At 40.7% G+C, this 20,698-nt stretch overlaps 1 protein-coding gene and 1 long non-coding RNA gene across 4 annotated transcripts in view; both read right to left on the bottom strand.

Annotated features, from left to right (window-relative positions):
* LOC133747085 (uncharacterized) overlaps window positions 1-7,550 on the bottom strand; it is a 32,558-nt gene extending 25,008 nt beyond the window's left edge. For 2 of the 3 annotated variants that reach the window (XR_009864274.1, XR_009864275.1), the window contains exon 1: window positions 233-7,550. This is a non-coding gene — a long non-coding RNA (uncharacterized LOC133747085). The remainder of the gene's footprint in view (window positions 1-232) is intronic. The other variant, XR_009864276.1, reaches the window with a different exon arrangement.
* Window positions 7,551-7,612: 62 nt separating this feature from the next.
* NSRP1 (nuclear speckle splicing regulatory protein 1) overlaps window positions 7,613-20,698 on the bottom strand; it is a 65,966-nt gene continuing 52,880 nt past the window's right edge. The window contains exons 4-7 of the mRNA XM_062175231.1: window positions 16,594-16,722; window positions 15,180-15,387; window positions 13,691-13,799; window positions 7,613-9,411 (exon numbers count right to left, since the gene is read on the bottom strand). Coding sequence (XP_062031215.1) covers window positions 8,355-9,411; window positions 13,691-13,799; window positions 15,180-15,387; window positions 16,594-16,722 — 1,503 coding nt within the window. The 3' untranslated portion in view covers window positions 7,613-8,354. The remainder of the gene's footprint in view (window positions 9,412-13,690; window positions 13,800-15,179; window positions 15,388-16,593; window positions 16,723-20,698) is intronic.

The following is a 20,698-nucleotide window of genomic DNA, read 5'->3' as shown; positions in this document are numbered from 1 at the left end:
GGGCAACCGGGACAGGATCGGTGCCCCGACCGGGACTAGAACCCGATGTACCGGCGCTGCAAGGCAGAGGATTAGCCTGTTAAGCCACGGCGCCGGCACAAAGCAGAATTTCTTAAAGCACAGATCCTAACTATAAAAAAGGAAAATCATGAGGAAATGTTTCCTACAGACAAGGATAGTCTCTTGCATAACCACAATACAATAATCAAAATCTGGAAAGTAACATTCTTACATTACCACCATCTCATCTTCTGATCCCATTCAATAATGTCCTTCAGGTAAAAGGATCCAGTCCAGAGGCACACTTTTCATTTAACTTGGTATCTCTCTGTCTCTTTCATTCTCCAACAATTTCCCAGTCTTGGATTTTCATACCTTGACACTTGAGAAGATTACAGGCCAATTAGTTTGTAGAATGTCTCTTCATTTTACTTGTTTGATGATCAGTTCCTCATGACTAGATTCAGGCTATCTATTTTGGCAGGAATATCATGAGGGTGGTGGTGTGTTGTTCTCTACGTGCTATTAGGTGGAGCATGATTTGGGTTTCTCCCCTTGCTGATGAAATTAACTTCAGCCACGATTCAGTTAGTGTCTGCCAGGCTTCCCACTGTATTCTTTTCTTATCGTTATTAATTAGTATTTTGTAAAGGAGGTTATTCTGAGACAATATCCTATTTTTCACCAAACTTTCAATTCACGCATTTTCTCTCTATGGATTCTTATTATCCAATGGGTTAAAATATATTATTTGTTTTGATGCTCAAACTGTCCATATTTGACCAGTAAGAGTCCCTGCAGACTGGCTTCTGTGTCCTTTTGGCATGTCCTCATTATTCTTGGAACATTTCCTTACTTCCCGGAGTCAGATGTTCCAGCAGCATTGTCTTGTATATTCTCTGCCACAGTTCTGGAATCAGCCATTTCTCCAAGAAACCCTGGTTCCCCTTAGTGAAGACTGTATTTAAAAACCAAGGTTTACATTGCTAGGTATGCTCATTGCTACTGAGGTGTCACTGACCCCCAGGGATTTCACAGGATGTAACTAACGTGTGTGTGCATGCATGTGTACACACATATATTTTCACCAGAACTACTCCTCTATCTTGAAAACTGTGAATTCATACCAGTACCTTCTATTCCAACCCAACACTACAAAGTTCATTCTAGTATTTTCTAGATCTATAACCCCTTCCATGACAGTGAAAAGCCTGGCTCCCATTATCCTTGATATATTTACCTATCTGACCAGTACCTCTGCATGTAAGCAATATTCCAACACTGTCCTCTGCACAGAAGCTCCTTTAACCCCATTCAGGTTCTGATACCTCATGCTGGGACTGTTCCCACACAAATGTTTTTTTTTTTTTTTTTTTTTTTTTTGACAGGCAGAGTGGAGAGAGAGAGGGAGAGAGAGAGAGAAAGAGAGAGAGAGAGAGAGAGACAGAAAGGTCTTCCTTTGCCATTGGTTCACCCTCCAATGGCCACTGCGGCCGGCGCACCGCACTGATCCGAAACCAGGAGCCAGGTGCTTCTCCTGGTCTCCCATGGGGTGCAGGGCCCAAGCACTTGGGCCATCCTCCACTGCACTCCCGGGCCACAGCAAAGAGCTGGCCTGGAAGAGGGGCAACCGGGACAGAATCTGGCACCCCGACCGGGACTAGAACCCGGTGTGCCGGCGCCGCAGGCAGAAGATTAGCCTATTGAGCCATGGCGCCGGCCACACAAATGCTTTTCTCACCCTGTTGATACCCTTGCTGGGCCGTTACCATCACCAGCCACTGCCTGAGTCACTTCTCTACCCCATTTGGGCTCTGACACCCCACATGGATATCCTCATCACCCCCATTTGGACTGAAACACTACATAAGTTGCTCCTATACAACCCTCTTCCTGTGTATGATATCTGACCATGGCCATAACAACACTGTCTTCCTCGGCCCAGCCCCACCTAATAGCTTCTAGACTGAATTTTTAGGGAGGGGACAGTGAAAAGGCAAGAAAACCATCATATTTTCTAAAAGAGCAAGGAGAGGAAGGGGATTAGCAATACAGTGGGAGGGGCAGACCTTGACCAAAGCCCCCTCCAGGGGAGAAATTTCTATAATAAAGTGCATTTCTAAACTCTTTCTCAAACCCTCAGCCTTTTGGCTATTACTTTAAGTCTTCGTTAGGCCTTTGTCTTCTGCTACAGTTTGATTTTATGTTCTCCTCACAATGCATGTTGAAACTTAATCTTCATCAAAGTGGTATTAAAAGGTGAGGCCTCAGGGGAGGTAATTAAGTCGTGATGTCTCTGCCCACGTAAGGGGATTAGTGCCTTTAACTTTTATTTTTCATTTTACATGAAAGGCAGAGCAATAGAACAAGATCTTCCATCTGCAGGGTCACTCACCAAATGCCAGGACTGGACCAGGAGCTTGGAACTAGAACCGGGTCTCCCCTTGGGTGGCAGGGACCCAGTTATCTGGGCCATCATCTGCTGCCTTCCAGGATGTACATCAGCAGAAAATTGGATCAGAAGTGGAGTAACTGGGACACAAACCAGACACTCCCATATGGGATGCAGGTGTCCCAAGCAGTGACCTGATCACTGCACCACACGTCTGGCCCCAGGACTAGTACCTTTAGAAAAGGCCGGAGGGGCACCAATGCTGTGGCGCAGTGGGTTAAGTCCCGGCCTGCAGTGCCACCATCCCATATAGTCACCAGTTTGAGTACCAGCTATTCCACTTCTGATCCAGCCCCTTGCTAATGCGCCTGGTAAAGCAGCAGCAGAGGGCCCAAGTTCCTGGACCCCTGCACCCACATGGAAGATCCAGAAAAATTTCCTGGCATCAGCCTGGCACAGCTGTGGCTATTTGAGGGGAGTGAACCAGCAGATAGATCTGTCTCTTCTTCTCTCTCTGTGTAATTCTACCTTTCAAATAAATAATTTTTTTAAAAGGCTGGAGGGGACTAGCTTAGGTCCATTTTTTCTCCCTCCAAATCCTCCTAAGAAGATACCATCAACGCAATAAGCGATTCATGAGACACCAATCCTATGTAGGCACCTTGATCCCAGCCGCCAAAACTATGAGAAATAAACTTCTGTTCTTTAAAAATTACTAAGGCTTAGGTATCTTGTTAGAGTAGCACAAAAGGACTAAACTGTCTTAACACAATTAAGGAATATGTAGCTTAACTCTTGGCACATAGCCATCAATTTGCTGAGTACATAAAAATATATCAAATCTCATGTCACTTGTGTAGTCTAGTTTCCTTGATCCTAAGTATTACTAATGTCACACACTTAGCCAAAAATTAAAAAAAAAAAAAATTCTACCTGTAAAAAGAAAAACCAAACAGTATGGAGAATGCAAATTCAAGTCCTTTCTCAGCTACTACCAAGCTAAGAAACACTGGATAAGTCACTTGACTTTACTGGGTAGTACTAATGATAAGATAGCCATGAGAATAAATACTAGTACTCATTGTTTGCTTGCCAACGTCAGGCACAATATTATGCACTGTTTCAGGAAATACTCACACCAAATCTTATGAAAGAGGTGCTTTTATTATCTTCATTTTAGATGAGGAAAATAAATCTCAGAATCTCACAGAAGTTAAATAACTTTCCCAAGGTTATGCAATCAGTGTTGCAAAAGTCTTGAGGCACTGCAGAGCACCACATGGGAAGAGACAGAACACAAGAGACCTAGGAAAACAGGCTTTTATAGCAGACGCAGTCTTGAGATAACCATTAATCCATGTATCACATGAATGGATTAATTTATTTATGAGGGCACAGCCCTAGTCACTTCTTAAAGGTCCCACTTTTTTTTTTTACTTCATAGTAGTGGTTAACTTCACCATGCATTTCAGAGAAGACAAAGCAAATTCAAATAACAACATTCTTCCCCTTGAACTCTCCAAACGCGTGTCTTTCTCACACACAACATATAATCATTTCATCCAAATAATCAAAGTCTTAACTTGTGTTAGCACCAATTCAAAAATCCAAAGTCTCACCTGAGATTCAAGGAGAATTCCCTCTGGCTATGAGTCTGTAAAATCAAAACAAGTCATCAATTTCTTATATACAATGGTGGCATGGGCACAGGGTACACATTCCCATTCGCAAAGGAACAGTCCCGTAGAGAAGAGTAATAGAAGAAAGTAGGCCGGCGCCACGGCTCACTAGGCTAATCCTCCGCCTGTGGCACTGGCACCCTGGGTTCTAGTCCCAGCTGGGGCGCCAGATTCTGTCCCGGTGGCTCCTCTTCCAGTCCAGCTCTCTGCTGTGGCCCGGGGAGGCAGTGGAGGATGGCCCAAGCCGTAGCGTAGGTGAACCAACAGAAAAAGGAAGACCTTTCTGTCTGTCTCTAACTCTGCCTATCAAAAAAAAAAAAAAAAAAAAAAAAGGCAGAAGAAAGCAAGTCCAAAACCCAGCAGGGCAACCTGTGTACAATGGGGTGGAGGCTGGGCAGCCAAAGCCTGGAGCAGCCCAACCCCTGAGGCTTTGCTGGGCTCAGTCTGTACTTCAACTCTGCGTGGAGACTCATGGATGCGGCTCTCCCAGGCTGGCACTGCACACTGGGAGTTCTACAGTCCTGGTATCTCTGTGCCAGTCCCACTCCCATGGCTGTGTTAGGCATTGCCCCAGTTGTCTCTCTCTGTGGCAGCTCCACCCCTGTGCAGAACCCCTGTGACACTTATCCCTGTTAAATTCTGGGAGCTTGCAGTATTAGCACCACATGGACCCCACCTAGTTCTGCCACTTCCTCCCTTGAGTAATCGCACAAGCTGTACTTGGGCCTGTTTGAGCCATGGCTGGAGTGTCTGGGTTGGGGGGAAGCAGAGGCCCAAGCCCTAGGCAGTGACTCAGGGACAGACTTGGGCCTGTTTCCTGAAACAACTGGCATTCTAGGCCTCCAGACCTGTGATGGGACAGGCAGCCTCAGATTTCTGAGATGCCTTTCTCCCCCATATCAAATACTTTTTCCTTCTCAGGCTGTACATTTTCCCAATCTTTCTTTTTTATTTATTTATTTTTGACAGAGTGGACAGTGAAAGAGAGACAGAGAGAAAGGACTTCCTTTGCCGTTGGTTCACCCTCCAATGGCCACCGTGGCTGATGCGCTGCGGTCGGTGCACTGCGCTGATCCGAAGGCGGGAGCCAGGAGCTTCTCCTGGTCTCCCACGGGGTGCAGGACCCAAGCACTTGGGCCATCCTCCACTGCACTCCCAGGCCACAGCAGAGAGCTGGCCTGGAAGAGGGGCAACCAGGACAGAATCCAGTGCCCTGACCGGGACTAGAACCCGGTGTGCCGGCGCTGCAAGGCGGATTAGCCTATTGAGCCACGGCGCCGGCCTCCCAATCTTCCTACTCTGCTTCCCTTGGCCCCTGAACCACAGTAACCAAAAGCAGCCATGCAGCAGCCTGAATGACTGGCTGCTTAGGGGTCTTTTCCTGCCAGATTCACCACTCTGTTTCAGCCTTCCATCAAACCCTACAGCATGGACATAACGCAGCCAAATTCTTCATTATTCTGTAATAAGGATGGCCCCTTTTCCAGTGTCCTTTAAGATAGTTCTCATTTCCATCTGAGACCTCATCAGTATGGCCTTTACTGTTCATAATCTCTCAGCACTCTAGTCACGACCACTCAGCATTTTGCCTCCTGAGCCCTCATCAGAACTACCCTGAATGCTGTTATACCAATTCATTTCAAAACTGTTCCAGCATCTACCCATTACCTAGTTCTAAACCCACTTCCAATATATTTTCAGATAGGCATTATAAGCAACAGTCCCACTTCTCAGCACTAATTTTCTATCTTAGTCCGTTTTGTTGTTAATAACACAGTATCATAGATTGGGTACCTTAAAGAGAGAAGTTTTGGGGCCGGCACTTTCGCTTAACGGTTAAGCTGCCACCTCCATCCCATGTGGGTGCCAGTTCAGTCCCTGCTGCTCCAATTCCAATCCAGCTCCCTGCCAATGCACCTGGGAAAGCAGAAGATCGCCCAGATCCTTGGACCCCTGCGCACATGTGGGACACCCAAATGAAGCTCCTGGCTCTGGCCTGGCTGCAAGATCTCTCTTCTTCTTTCTCTAATCTTGCCTTTCAAAGTAAAATAAATCTTTAAAAAATATGTAAGTTTTGACTCACAGTTCTGGTCCAAGATAAAGGGGCTGCATCCGGGGATGGTCTTTTAGATGACAAAATTCTGAGGTAGTACAGGGAGGGCATCAAATGGTGAGAAACAGAAAACATGAGAGACAGCCACACTGGCTTTTATAGCAGACCCACTACTGAAACAACCCATTAATTCTATGAATGGATTAATCTACTCAGAAGGCCCAGCCCTGATCACCTTGGGCAAAATCCAAGCACTTGGTCCATCTTTCATTGCCTTCCTACACCTACTGGCAGGAAGCTGGATTGGAAGTAACCAGGACTTGAACTGGCATTCTGACATGGGATACTGGTGTGGCAAGTAGCAGCTTAATTAACCTGCTGCACCACAGTGCCAGCCCTTAATGGTGTGTGTGTGTGTGTCTCTGTGTGTATAAAGATTTATTTCTTAAGAGTTACAGAGCTGGTTCACTCCCCAGATGGCCACAATGGCCAGGCCAGAGCCAGGAGCTTCATTCAAATGTCCCACATGGGTGGTAGGTGCCCAACACTTTGGCCATTTTCCGCTCCTTTTCCCAGGCCATTAGCAGGGAGCTGGATGGGAAGTGGAGCATCTGGGACATGAATCAGAACCTATATGGGATGCTGGCATGGCAGGTGGTGGCTTTACCTACTACAACACAATGCCATCCTCTAATGGTATCTTTCAATGAGTAGAAGTCTGATTTTTATAATGTTAATTAAAATTAAGTAAACTTTACAATTCATTTCTAGGTAAAGTTAAACTGTCTTCCAAAAGTGTGGTAATTAAAAGTAATCTCTAGTTCTTTCCTATCTAAAGTATTAAGTTGTTTTATGAAAGTCTCCTGAACTACTAGGAGAAGAAAAAATGAGTTTATCAGATCTTTCTGACATGTCTCACCTTTCTAGACAATTTTGCACACCACAGTCAATGCATGTCTCTAGTTATAAAATGAACCTAACAAAGGAACATATTCTTTACCAAAGCTGAAGATTTTTAGTTTGTTTTTCATGGCTCTTGATGATCTCAATCTCATTATCTTTTCTAACTTATGCTGTCCCCATCTGTAAATCAGTGATTTTCAGGGTCTGTCCCTGTTACTGACCTAGTTTAAAGTGTTAGGATGTATAAGTCACTAGCTTCCTTTTTATTCTTTTCTGGCTATAAAGGTACAATACAATGATTATGAATGCATGAAATCTGATCCATAATTTACAATTTTTTCAACTAAAACTCAATGTTCTTATTAAACTAAGTTTATCCTTCCAAACATAAGAAAAAGTGGTAACTCTTACAGTATTCATCCTTTCCCCAAGAATGCATTATTTACAATACATAATTTCAAACAGTAAGTTTTAAGACTTAGTACAAAAATTCTACTTTTACTTTGATGCACAAATAGAACTTGAAATAAACTACATTATCTTTTTTTAGTATACATAAAATAATATTTATTCAGAAATAGGCCATCTGGATCTTTAGATGATTTGTTAGGCTAAATGTCTCTTTTTACACTGGGCTTACCTATATAACTAACTTTCTCATTTGGCAAGCTTTCAGAACTACACATGAAAAGTGCTCTTTACTAAAACAAGGAATTGCGACATAAGTAAAATTACTTATAAAATAAAAATGTGACTTAAATGTATAAGCATGTTATTATTTTTATTTCCACTTAAGCCAAGTATACTGTGAGACAGATAAAAAGTTGTTCAGACAAAATGCATGATCCACATTTTACACTTTAATACATTTTAGCACGTAAAGTTAGCGATATCCTCTACTTTATTTCTCAAATCCACATTTTTATCTGAAATACAATAATTTTTTAAGGGACTGAAATACAATAATTTATACAATAAAACAGTTCCTGCAACAAAACCAACAAATTAGGAGAGTTTCTTAAATTATTATTTTTTAAATAGCTGTAGTACAGCCAATTTTCCTTAAGTACCTAATGGAATTCAACTTGCATTCAACTAACTGAATACAACCAAGTATGCGATATTGATAAATAAATGTTATATATAAATTTGGCCAGTCAAGACTAAAGGAATGACATTTGATTTAAACCTAAACCAAAAGTGAATTTCAAAAATATATTTTAAAAAATCCTCTCAACCTCTGTTAACACATTCCTGTATGCTTTTTCACAAATTCCAGAAATTCTAATTTCCTGTGCTGCTACAGATTTTTGTATTGGGGCAGCTCTCAATCATCTTCTTTTTCAATATAGGTCTTTGCATTAACTCGCGCCATTTGCCTAGCCAAGTATCTGTCTCTAGCTGAAATTACAGTTTCTTCAGTGTTTCGCTTTGCAAATTTGTTCACTGCCTCAGGTGGTTTCTCTTGTTCTCTACCTTTCTCTTGCCCTTCCTCTGTGAGTCTGTGCTTTGTTCCCAGTAACGTTTCAGAACTAGAGTGTTTCTCTTGGTTTCTTTCTTTGTCTTTTTCTAAGTTTCTCATTTTATTGGATCTTTCCTCATCAAGAAATTCATTCTTTGCCCGAGATTTTGGGTTGCTTTCCTTTCTGTCTCGATTTCTTTCTGAAGACTGAACACTTGCATCTTGTTTTTCCTTATCTCTATATTTATCATCACTTTCATATTTTTCCTTCCTTCCTTTCATATGTTCTTCTTTTGCTCTGCTTTTCTCTTCCTGCTCGCCTCCCTTCTCACTGCGCCGGTCATGATCATTTCGTTGTCTATCTCTTCCTTGTTCTCTTGAGGAATATTTCTCCCCGTCTTTCCCTCTTTTCCACTCTCTGTCATCTCTTTCTCTGTGGTCCCTTCCCCTCAGTTTATCTTCTTGTTCATGCCTCTTCCAATGGGAATCGCTATGATTAGTTTCTTTGTGCCTATGAGAATCTTTCTTTTCTTTTCGGTAATCAGAGTCAGTATAATAGCTCTCCTCATCTTTAGACGGCCTCTTTTGGTGATCTTCCCTTTTATCATGTCCTCTTGACCTGGAACTTTTTGTGTGGTATTTGGCACTGTGCCCTCTTTCCTCACTAGATGACCGTGAGTGGGTCTGATTCCTGTGATGCCTGCAATCATTCTCTGAGGTATGTGTAACCTTTTTTCTTCTGTTCACTTCATTTTCTTCCATTTCATCATCTTCACTGCTCTTAGCATCAAAGTCACTGTCTGCATCTGGGTTTTCCTCTACTTTCACACCAGTTTGGAGAACGCATTTCTTCTGTGCTATTCCGTCCTCTGCACTTACTTCATCAGAGTAACCCTTCAACTTCTCTTCCTTTATCCCGGACCTTTAAAATAGTAAATATAAACACAAAATGGCACCCTATCAATCATAGTAAGCAACTGTTCATATTTTTTCAATACTTAAATCAATACAACTATAATTATAATTCTGATTATCCAAATGTAAAAAATGTGCTAATGTCTATTTACCTTGTACAAATCTGCAAACTAGTATTTTCAAATCATTCATATTATTTTCAATATTTGTAGAAGTGAAACAGATACAATTATCCTTTCTCTATTGGACCACCACAACCTCAGGCATGGGTCTGTACAAGGTCTTCATTTTTGCTAAGCCTAGATAATCAGGAAAAGTAATATAAATTCTGGATCTAAGTTCTACCTTTAGTTGTGACTGCTGAATTTTTGTTTTCTTTTAAGAATATTATAAAGATGGTCTCAGACATGAAGAGAATTTTTTCCAAAGGAAAATGGTAGTAATGCTAATTCTAAATATTGATAATTTTTTCTCATACTAAAAATGGCACTAGCATCCTGATATATGCCTTGGAACCTATCCCAAAGTGGAAACGAAAAGTATTCATAAAGTCCATAGAAAATGTGTGCTATGAAAAAATTATGCATAAATTTCAAAATTTTTGTACCAATCTTTTCATTCCATTTTTACAGAAACCTTTTGAAGTACCCTCAAATGTCCAGCTGATATATCCAGTGTCCAGCTGTCAGAATCAACAATACTAAAATTTTTTATATCACCTACATTTTCCTAATTGATAAGAGGTTAAGTTTACATTATTCACATGGTCAGTCTTAATTATTTTTTAAAAGATTTATTTATTTATTTGAAAGTCAGAGTTACACACAAAGAAAAGGAAGGAGGAGAGGCGGGAAGGGAGGGAGGGAGAGAGAGAGAGAGGGAGGTCTTTCATCCAATGGTTCACTCCCCAATTGGCTGCAATGGCCAGAGCTGCACCAATCTGAAGCCAGCAGCCTGGAGCTTCCTCTAGGTCTCACATGTGGGTGCAGGGGCCCAAGCACTTGGGCCATCTTGTACTGCTTTCCCAGGCCAAAGCAGAAAGATGGATTGGAAGTGGAGCAGCTGGGTCTTGAACCAGCACCCATATGGGATGCCGGCACTGCAGATGGTGGCTTTACCCACTATACAACAGCATCGGCCCCTCATGTCCAGTACAACATCTTTGTTTTCTAGGAACTTCTGGCAGAACTATCTTGGCTAAAGGATCCACTAATAGTAAAGAATTTGATTATCAGGCTCTAAGAAGTACGATTATTTAAATGACATTACAGAGTTTCAAGACTGGCCTCATAACTACTCCAGATGAAACTCTAACAGAGTCATATATTTTGCAATTCCCATTCTAAAGCTCAATCTTCAAATGTGCTTTCTTAGATTCAAACTTCTCACCAATTTTATAATCAAAACCTAACAGTTTGGGGGAGAATGGGGCATAAATCAATTCTCTCTCCTCACCCTCCTGTCTCCCATCTGTCCTTTTTCCAGCAATTCAGACTCAGATCTTCTAATCATAATGTCTCTGTTCAAAAAAAAAAAAAAAGTTTGGAGGGGGCCGGCATAGATGGTAAAGCCACTGCCTACAACTCTGGCTTCCTATATGTCCTACCTGCTCTTCTTCAGTTTTTTTTTTTTTTTTTTTTTGAGAGATTTATTTATTTATTTGAAAGGCAGAGTTACAGAAAGAGAGAGACAGACAGAGAGAAAGATCATCTACCTGCTAGTTCACTCCCCAAATGCTGGAGCTGGGCCAATCCGAAGTCTGAAGCCTCTTCCAGGTCTCCCACATGGGTGCAGGCGCCCAAGCACTTGGGCCATCTTCTACTGCTTTTCCAGGCCACAGCAAAGAGCTGGATCAGAACTGGAGCAGCTGGGATTCGAACCAGTGCCCATATGGGATGCCGGCACTGCAGGCAGTGCCTTTACCCAGATACGCCACAGCACCGACCCCTCAGCTGCTCTTCTGATCCAGCTCCCTGCTAATGACCTGGAAAAAGTAGTGGAAGAGGCCCCAAACGTTTGGATCCCTGTAACCCACACAGGAGACCTGCAGGAATGTACTGGCTCTTGGCTTCGGCCTGGCCCAGCCATCTGTGGAGTGAACTAGCCAATAGTCTCTTCCTCTTTCTCTCTCTAACTTTTTCAAACAAATAAGTAAATCTATAAAAAACTTGTGCTCTGTGACTAAAAGTTTAGTTTTTACTTAGTTTCAATTAACTTAAATAGCCACATGTGAGTAGTGGCTACATACTGGACAGTGTACCTATTTTCTTTCTTTTTTTTATTTTATTGTTATTATTATTTTTTTTGACAAGGCAGAGTGGACAGTGAGAGAGAGACAGAGAGAAAGGTCTTCCTTTTGCCGTTGGTTCACCCTCCAATGGCCGCCACGGTAGGCGCGCTGCGGCCGGCGCACCGCGCCGATCCGATGGCAGAAGCCAGGTGCTTCTCCTGGTCTCCCATGGGGTGCAGGGCCCAAGAACTTGGGCCATCCTCCACTGCACTCCCTGGCCACAGCAGAGAGCTGGCCTGGAAGAGGGGCAACCGGGACAGGATCGGTGCCCCAATCGGGACTAGAACCCGATGTGCCGGCGCCGCAAGGCGGAGGATTAGCCTATTGAGCCGCGGCGCCGGCCCCTATTTTCTCTAATACAGAATCATATTTTTTTTAGAAAACTTTTATTTAATAAATATAAATTTCATAGATACAGCTTTTGGAATATAGCGGTTCTTCCCCCATACCTGACCTCCCAACTCCACTCCCGCCCCACCTCCTACTCCCTCTCCCATCCCATTCTTCATTAAGATTCATTTTTAATTATCTTTATATACAGAAGACCAACTCTATACTAAAGATTTCAACAGTTTGTATCCACACAGACACACAAAGTATAAAGTACTGTTTGAAGACTAGTTTTACCCTTAATTCTCATAGTACAACTCATTAAGGACAGAAGTCCTACATGGGGAGCAAGTGCACAGTGACTCCTGTTGTTGATTTAACAACTAACACTCTTATTTATGACGTCAGTGATCACCCAAGGCTCTTGTCATGAGCTGCCAAGGCTATGAAAGCCTTTTGAGTCCACAAACTCTGTCATTATTTAGACAGGGCCAAAAGCAAAGTTCTGAGGCCAGAGTGCTGTTTAGGGAGTTTCTCAAAGAATCTTTATGGAGGCTGAGTTCTTCTTATGAAAATACTGATTTCCTTTTATATACTACTTGAATATGCACGTAGGATTATGCTGTATGAAACCAATTCTTTCCAAATGTCTCCTTAATTCTGACAGCAATCATTTCAAGACACCAGGGCCATGAGTATATCTGTCCTTTCAGATGAAAAACAAAATTAAAAAAACCCCAATTTGGGTTTGCTTTCCCTTAAAGCATTATTTATAAGAGCCATAAAGTGCTTAGCTATTCAGAAATGTTATACATTTTGTACATCAAAAGTCTTCAGTCTTGCACTTTGAAACTCAATCACTGAAGGTGTTTTGATGTAAATTGTGACAATTTTTTATAAACTACAGAAAAACAATCTTTAAATCTCCAGGTCTTCAGTTTTTAAACATTTTTAATTAATTTATTACAGAGGAAGACAGAGAGCATGCATCTCCATCTGCTGGTTTACTCCCCCAGATGCCCACAACAAAGCAGTGGGAATCAAATCATGTCTGCTTGGTTACATCCAAATCAAAGCCAGTACATTCTTTCCGGTCTCCCATGTAGGTCACAGGGGTCCAAACATTTGGGTCCTCTTTCACTGCTTTCTCCAGGCCATTAGCAGGGAGCTGGATCAGAAGAGCAGCTGAGGGGCTGGCACTGTTGGCATATCAGGTAAAGAGGTTGCCTGCAGTGCTAGCAACCCATATGGATGCCGGTTCGAGTCCCAGCTGTTCCAATTCTGATCCAGCTCTTTGCGATGGCCTGGAAAAGCAGTAGGAGACCAGGTCTCCCTTGTGGATGGCAGGAACCCAATTATTTGAGCCATCACTGCTGCCTCTCAGAGTGTACATTAGCAGGAAGCTGGAATTGAGAGCAGAGCCAGGGTTCAAACCCAAACACTCCAATGTAGGATGTTTCTTAACCACTAGAATAAATATCCACGTCAATCTGTAGGTTTTTAAGTTAAGAAACTGAGAATTCCTGGCCATTTATTCAATAAGGTCAATTTGGCTGACAACACAACATACAATGCTGTAATCTTCCATTTTTCACAGGGTTAAAAGAACCCTACAACTACATATTAGTAACTGTTTCTTCTACATATTCTGGATGTCACCTCTCACCTGGCTTCACGAAAACTGCATTTAGGTACCTCCTCTTCACCAACTGCTTGATTTAATAGGTGCCTATAAAATCCACTGAGATCCTTCTGCTTGGTTACATCCAAATGAGCTAAGAGAAAGCAAAAGTGAGAAGACTATAGCATTAAGAAAGCAAAAATGCTACTCTGTTTTGCAGGCACAGAGTACATAACATATACAGATGTTAAGTGTAAAGTATTCTCCAGACTAAGAGCTGGCAAACTATGGCCTGCTGCGTATTTTTAGATATAATTTTTATTGCAACATAGTCCTGCTCAATTGTTTATGTAGTGTCCATGGCTGCTTTGGTACTACAAAGGCTGAGTTGAGTAGTTGTGACAGAAATAGGTATAAAAAGACTAAAATATTTATTATCAGATACTTGACACAAAATCTGACTGGTGCTCTAGAGGAACAGGTAATACATACTTAGAAAGAATCTTACAGATTTGGTACAGTGGTATAGCACTTGCCAATAAATTACTAACTACACATCCTACTTAGATCTTGAGGAATGACCATGAATAGAATACTCAAGGAAAACACTGAAACATTCCTTGGGCCCCCAACATGTTTTTTTTAAAGAGTTATTTTTATTTATTTGCAAGTCAGAGTTACAGAAAGAAAGGGAGTGACAGATCTTCCATTTGTTGGTTCACTCCCCAAATGGTCACAACAGCCAGGTTTGGGCCAGACTGAAGGCAGGAGCTGGGAGCCTCTTCAGGGGGGCCATCTTCCACTGCTTTTGCAGGTGCATTGCAGGGGGCAGAATCTGAAGTGGAACAGCCAGGATTTGAACCACTGACCACATGAGATGCTGGCGTCACGGCAGCGGCTTTACCTGTAACACAATGCTGGCCCCCAGGCCCTCCACATTTTTATTCTTACTCTGATTAATTAATATTATTCTAACTGCCCAGATTGGCACTTCTTGAGTGGTATTACTCTAGATTTTATCATCTCAGAAAATATAATTAGGGTTTAAGGTTTTATTTATGTTGTTTGGGATCAATTTTATGGTGTTACACTTTGTTTCTGTTTTTAAGATTCACTTATTTGAAAGGCAAAGTGAGAGACAAAGAGACAGGGCCAAAGACGACAGAGAACTTTCGTTTACCAGTTACCTCCCAAAATGGCCACCAACAGCCAGCCAGTGCTGGGCCAGGCTGAACCAGGAAGTCCACCCAAGTCTCTCATGTTGGTGGCAGGGACCCAAGAAATTGGGCCATTACCTGCTGCCTCCTGGACACATCAGCAGGAAGCTATACTTGAACTGAAGGAGCCAAGACTCCAACTGGCACTCTGATATGGGATGCCATAGCATTGTGGCTTAACCAGCTGTGCCTTGCATCGTGAATTCATATACATAAATTATGATCACTGCATTTGAATCATAAAGGTCAATGACACAGCAAATGGCTAGCCACAGGGCTGCTCAGTGTCTTTCTACTCTTCCCACCTCCCATTTTACCTTCCAGTGCAGCAGCTCTCTTTTCTCTTTCTTCCTCTTCAGCTCTCTCTTGCAGTTTTTTCTTATAAGCAGATGTCACAAATGCCTCTTTATCATCAAATTCTCCCTTTTCCATTTCTCGCTCTCTCTGTATTTTCTTTTCCATTCTTTTTTCCTGTTCCTTTTTTCTGATTTCAACTGCTTTTAGTAAGTTGTGAATATATTTGGGCTGAGGGAAAAAATAAGGTTAATTAGGAAAGAGTTAAAAAAAACCAATTTTCTGTAATAATTTTTATCATGACTTCATTAAGATAGAAATGGTTAACAAATAGAATTGTCTTCTCAAAATTCAATATAAATTTATAAGCAAGATTCATACTGAAACTGTTTTCAATAAATATTTAAGTGCAACAGAAATAAAATTTATAATGCTTTTTGTTTTTTTTTAAATCTCAAACCAAACATTTTCCTAGTGTTTCTTTCTTTTTTTTTTTTTTTTAAAAGATTTTATTTGTTTGAGAGGTAAAATTACAGACAGAAGAAGAGACAGAGAGAAAAGTCTTCCATCCGCTGATTCACTCCCCAAATGGCTGCAATGGCCAGAGCTGGGCCGATCCAAAGCCAGGAGCCTGGGGCTTTGTACAGGTCTCCCATACTGGTGCAGGGGCCTAAGGACCTCGGCCATCTTCCACTGCTTTCCCAGGCCACCGCAAAGAGCCAGATTGGAAGTGGAACAGCTGGGACTTGAACCAGTGTCCATGTGGGAGGCTGGCACCCCAGGCCTGCTATATCACACCACTGGCCCCCAAGTGTTTTTTTCATCCTGTTTACTGGTATTCTCTTACTTCAACAAATAAATGAATCAAAAGTTTTTCATAGTTAGTGGAAATATGACTGTTAGGAAAATAGTTTCCTAACAGTGATCATTTAAAATAGTAGCTTTAGGAGTGAGCATTTGGTACAGTGATTAAGACACTGCTTGGGACACTTGCATACCTTTTCTGAATGTCTGGGTTCAAGTCCTAGCTCCACTCCCAGTTCAAGATTCCTGTTAATGCATATCCTAGGAAACAGCAGGTAATGTCTCAAGTAGTTGTGTCCCTGCCACCATGTGAGAGAGACCTGGATTGAGTTCTTGGCTCCTGGGAATTTGGAGAGTGAACAACTGGATGGGAGGTCTCTCCCCGAAATATTTCCAAAACATTACTTGCAAAGTTTCAAAGCAGAACACAAAATTCACAGTATTGTTACATAATTCACTTGTCTCCTGTTGTGATATTGTATGTACAGATACTTGAGTTTTAACTAGAACTAGAAGTTTTCACACTTCAAATACCTAAAAGTTTTCTCTCAGGTAATTCTCTTGTTTAAAAATAACATTAAGACACTAAATGTCTATCAAGGTCAAAGAAATTTTGTATTTTTAGTTACCAACCTTTCGATCTTTACTCAGAAGCAATCTGGGGTTACTTTCTTCCTTCTTTTTCTGCATTTCATCATAAATACTGTCATATTCATACACAGTAGCATCTTCTGCAAGGGCCTTCTGGATTTCCAGTTTAGTCTTAAAAAAAAAAGTTTCAAAAATATGAGCCAGCCAAAAGACACCACCAAAGCTCTACATATTTCTTATAAAGGTCCATATATTATATGTCTATATAATATATATTATAAAGGTTCATATATTATATATAATATATAATGTTATATATTATATAAATATATCTTAAAATTACATTAGTTCCATTTTAGATAGAAAAATATGATGTTAAATTCTGGAGCCAGGTTGCCTGAGTTTGAATTTGAATTTTACACTTTCTTAATATTTTTGGTCAAATTTGTTTAGTCTTTTTGTGCCCCAACTTTTCTCATCTATAATAACTCTATCTACCTTCCAAGTTGTGATTATTAAGTGACTTAATAAAATTAAAACACTTAAGATACAGCCTGAAGGAGAATAAATGTTCAAAAAACATTAATTATCATTATTTGATTTGTATATAATTATTTACATCAAAAGTCTAAGGTATAACTGAGAAACACCTAAGTCTGGTTTTGAGATGCCTATATTATATACTGAATTTTCAAATAAATTTTGGTAAGCTGAGCTGCCAAGCACAATGTTTAGTTTTCAAATGTATAATGGTAAGAAATACTTCATTTAAAATACAAAAGTTCCCAGTGATGGGTGTTGTGTTGTAGTGGGTTAAACCAATGTATTCATTTATGATGAGAAGAAAGCTGCCCAGGGAGCACTTGGGTATTTACCTTACTCACTTATGTCTCAAAATATACAAAGTAAAACTTAAACAGCAATCTAAGGGAGAGCAGACAAATCGACAATCATAGTGAGTGATTTCAGCATTTACCTTCTGGCAAAAAAACCAGACATAAATCAGTATGAATATATGAGTGAGTCTTCAAAAAGTTCATGGAAAAAAATGTCTCATGAAATCTGCAGAGATTTCAAAAACATTTTTGCACCAAAATAAACTTACATTTTAATTGAATTTTTCCATCAACTTACTGAAATATCCTCATTTAAGGATTAACATGACTGGCTCAATGGACATGTGTAGAACATTTTCCAAATTCAGAGGGAATATTGATAAATACTGACTATATTGGACAATAAAGTAAACCTCAACACATTTTTAAAAACAGGAAACAAGGAAAGGTCTTACAACATAAAACAATCAAATTAGAAATCAGTAACAAAAAGGTAACCTAAAACTTCCATATGTTTAGAACTAAGCTATATACTTTCTTTCTTTTTTTTTGATAGCTAGAGTTAGACAGTGAGAGAGAGAGAAAGGTCTTCCTTCCGTTGGTCCACTCCCCAAATGGCTGCCACGGCCAGAGCTGCGCCGATCCGAAGCCAGGTACTTCCTCCTGGTCTCCCATGCGGGTGCAGGGGCCCAAGCACTTGGGCCATCCTCCACTGCCTTCCCGGGCCACGGCAGAGAGCTGGACTAGAAGAGGAGCAACCAGGACTAAAACCCGGCGCCCATATGGGATGCCGGTGCCGCAGGTGGAGTATTAACCAAGTGAGCCACTGTGCCGGCCCCTAGAACTAAGTTATATATTTTCAAATAACACAAGGATCAAACAAAAAACCCCCAAAGGAAATTAGAAAATACTTTGAATAACAAAAATACATCAAAATGTGGAGGTAGATATAACAATGCTTAGAAGGAAATGTATAGCTTTAAATGCATCTATGAGAAAAGAGAACAGATTGAAAAACAGAGATGTGTACCCATTTCAAAGTCAGAAAAATAACAAAATAAATCCCAAGAAAATAGAATGAAGAAAACATTATGTTTTAGTGAAATAAACAAATTAATTAGTAAAATTAAGTAGAAACAAATTTATAAAATATTAGTTCATTTTGATTACGAGTATCAACTGTTCTACTTCCCATCCAGCTCCCTGCTAATGTGCCTGGGAAAGCAGCAGAAGACGGCCCAAATATTTGGGCCTCTACATATCCATGAGAGACATGGATGAAGCTTCCAGGCTCCTGACTTTGGCCTGGCCCGGTCCCAGCCATTGCAGCCATTTGCAGACTGAACCAGTGGATGGAAGATCTCTTTCTCTTTCTGTAACTCTGCTTTTCAAATAAATAAAATTAGCCTTAAAAAAAATTAGCTCATTTCATAAGATTCACCAACCCCTGACAGTGTTACTTTCTAATTTTTTCAATCTGAGTAATTATGGAGAAAGAAAAGGAAAATTACAGGTCAATTTCACTTATTATACAAAAATTCTTAATGAAATTTAAGTAAACCAAGTGAAATGGTATATAAAAAGGACAATATTTTACGCCTAGGTTGGATTTATTACATTTATGTGAAGTTACAACTGATTTTCTAAAGTTGAGCTGACCTCACATTGCTGATATGAATCCAACATGATAATCATTTAAGTATTATCCTTTTTATACAGTTTATGGCTTTAAAAAAAACAGACAATAAAACCTCAAACTAAGAAAGGAAGTTTTTTTTTTTCTGAAAGATTATTTATTTGAAAGGCAGAGTTACACAGAGGGAGGAGAGGCAGAGAAAGAAAGGTCTTCCATCCACTGGTTCACTTTCCAAATGGCTGCAATGGCCGGAGCTGCACCGAAAAGAAGCCAGGAGCCAGGAGATTCTTCTGGGTCTCCCATATGGGTGCAGGGGCCCAAGGGTGTCCCACACGGGTTCAGGGGACCAAGCACTTGGGCCACTTTCTGCTGCTTTCCTAGGCCATCAACATGGAGCTGGATTGGAAGTAAAGCAGCCAGGACATGAACAAGCACCGATAAGGGATGCCAGTGCTGCAGGAGGCTTAACCTACTACACTACAGCATCGGCCCCTAAAATATTATTTAACTAGCTACATAATTTAATTCCCCAGGGAGGCAGTAAAACACAGTAGCTACAAGCTTTGGCTCTGTAATTTCACTACATAGGTTTGAACAGAATTCTACCATTTAGTATGTGACCTCATGCAACTCACACAAATTCTACTTGCGTTAAGTTCCTCAACTATAAAGTGAGAATTGTAATAGAATGTGCCTCACGACTGTTATAAGAATTAAAGATCATTCTTCAAAAGTAATTGCTGGGGCTGGCGCTGTGGCGCAACAGGTTAACGCCCTGGCCTGAAGCGCCGCCATCCCATATGGGTGCCGGATCAAGTCCTGGCTGTTCCACTTCCTATCCAGCTCTTTGCGGTGGCCTGGGAAAACAGAAGATGGCCCAAGTCCTTGGGCCCCTGCACCTGCATGGGAGACCCAGAAGAAGCTCCTGGCTCCTGGCAAACACACTGAAACTGAACAACATAGTACTGAATGAACAGTGGGTCATTGTAGAAATCAAAAGAGAAATAAAAAATTTCTGGAAACAAATGAAGATGACAATACAACATATTAAAACTTATGGGATACAGCAAACACAATGTTAACAGGAAAGTTTATAGCAATTGGTGCTACATCAAGAAATTGGAAAGGCACCAAATAAATGAGCTATCAATGCATCTGAAGGATCTAGAAAAGCAACAGCAAACCAAACCCAAAACTAGTAGGAGAAAAGAAATAATTAACTAGAGAGGAAATTAACAAAACTGAATTAAAAAAATACAAAAGATCAGCAAAATGAAGAACTGGTTTTTTTTTTTTTTTAAATAAACAAAACTGATACACCATTGGCCCAACTAACCAAAAAAAAAAAAAAAAAAAAAAAAAAAAGGAGACAGAAGACCCAAATAAAATTAGAGATGAAAAGGAAATTTAACAACAGACACCACAGACATAAAAAAGAATTATCAGAAATTACTACAAAGATATGTATGCCAACAAACGGGGAAACCTAGAACAAATGGGTCAATTCCTGGAAACATACAACCTACATAAATTGAGCCATGAAGACACAGAAAACCTGAACAGGTGTATAACCAGGACAGAACTGAATCAGTAATAAAGACCCTCTCAACAAGGAAAATCCCAGGACACTGCTGAATTCTACTAGACATTTAAAAAAGAACTCCAATTCTTCTCA

Source organism: Lepus europaeus, chromosome 18 (genome assembly GCF_033115175.1).
Source record: "Lepus europaeus isolate LE1 chromosome 18, mLepTim1.pri, whole genome shotgun sequence".
Classification (NCBI taxonomy): domain Eukaryota; kingdom Metazoa; phylum Chordata; class Mammalia; order Lagomorpha; family Leporidae; genus Lepus; species Lepus europaeus.
Note: the sequence above shows the minus strand (reverse complement) of the source record. Positions and strands in the feature narration are given on the sequence as shown.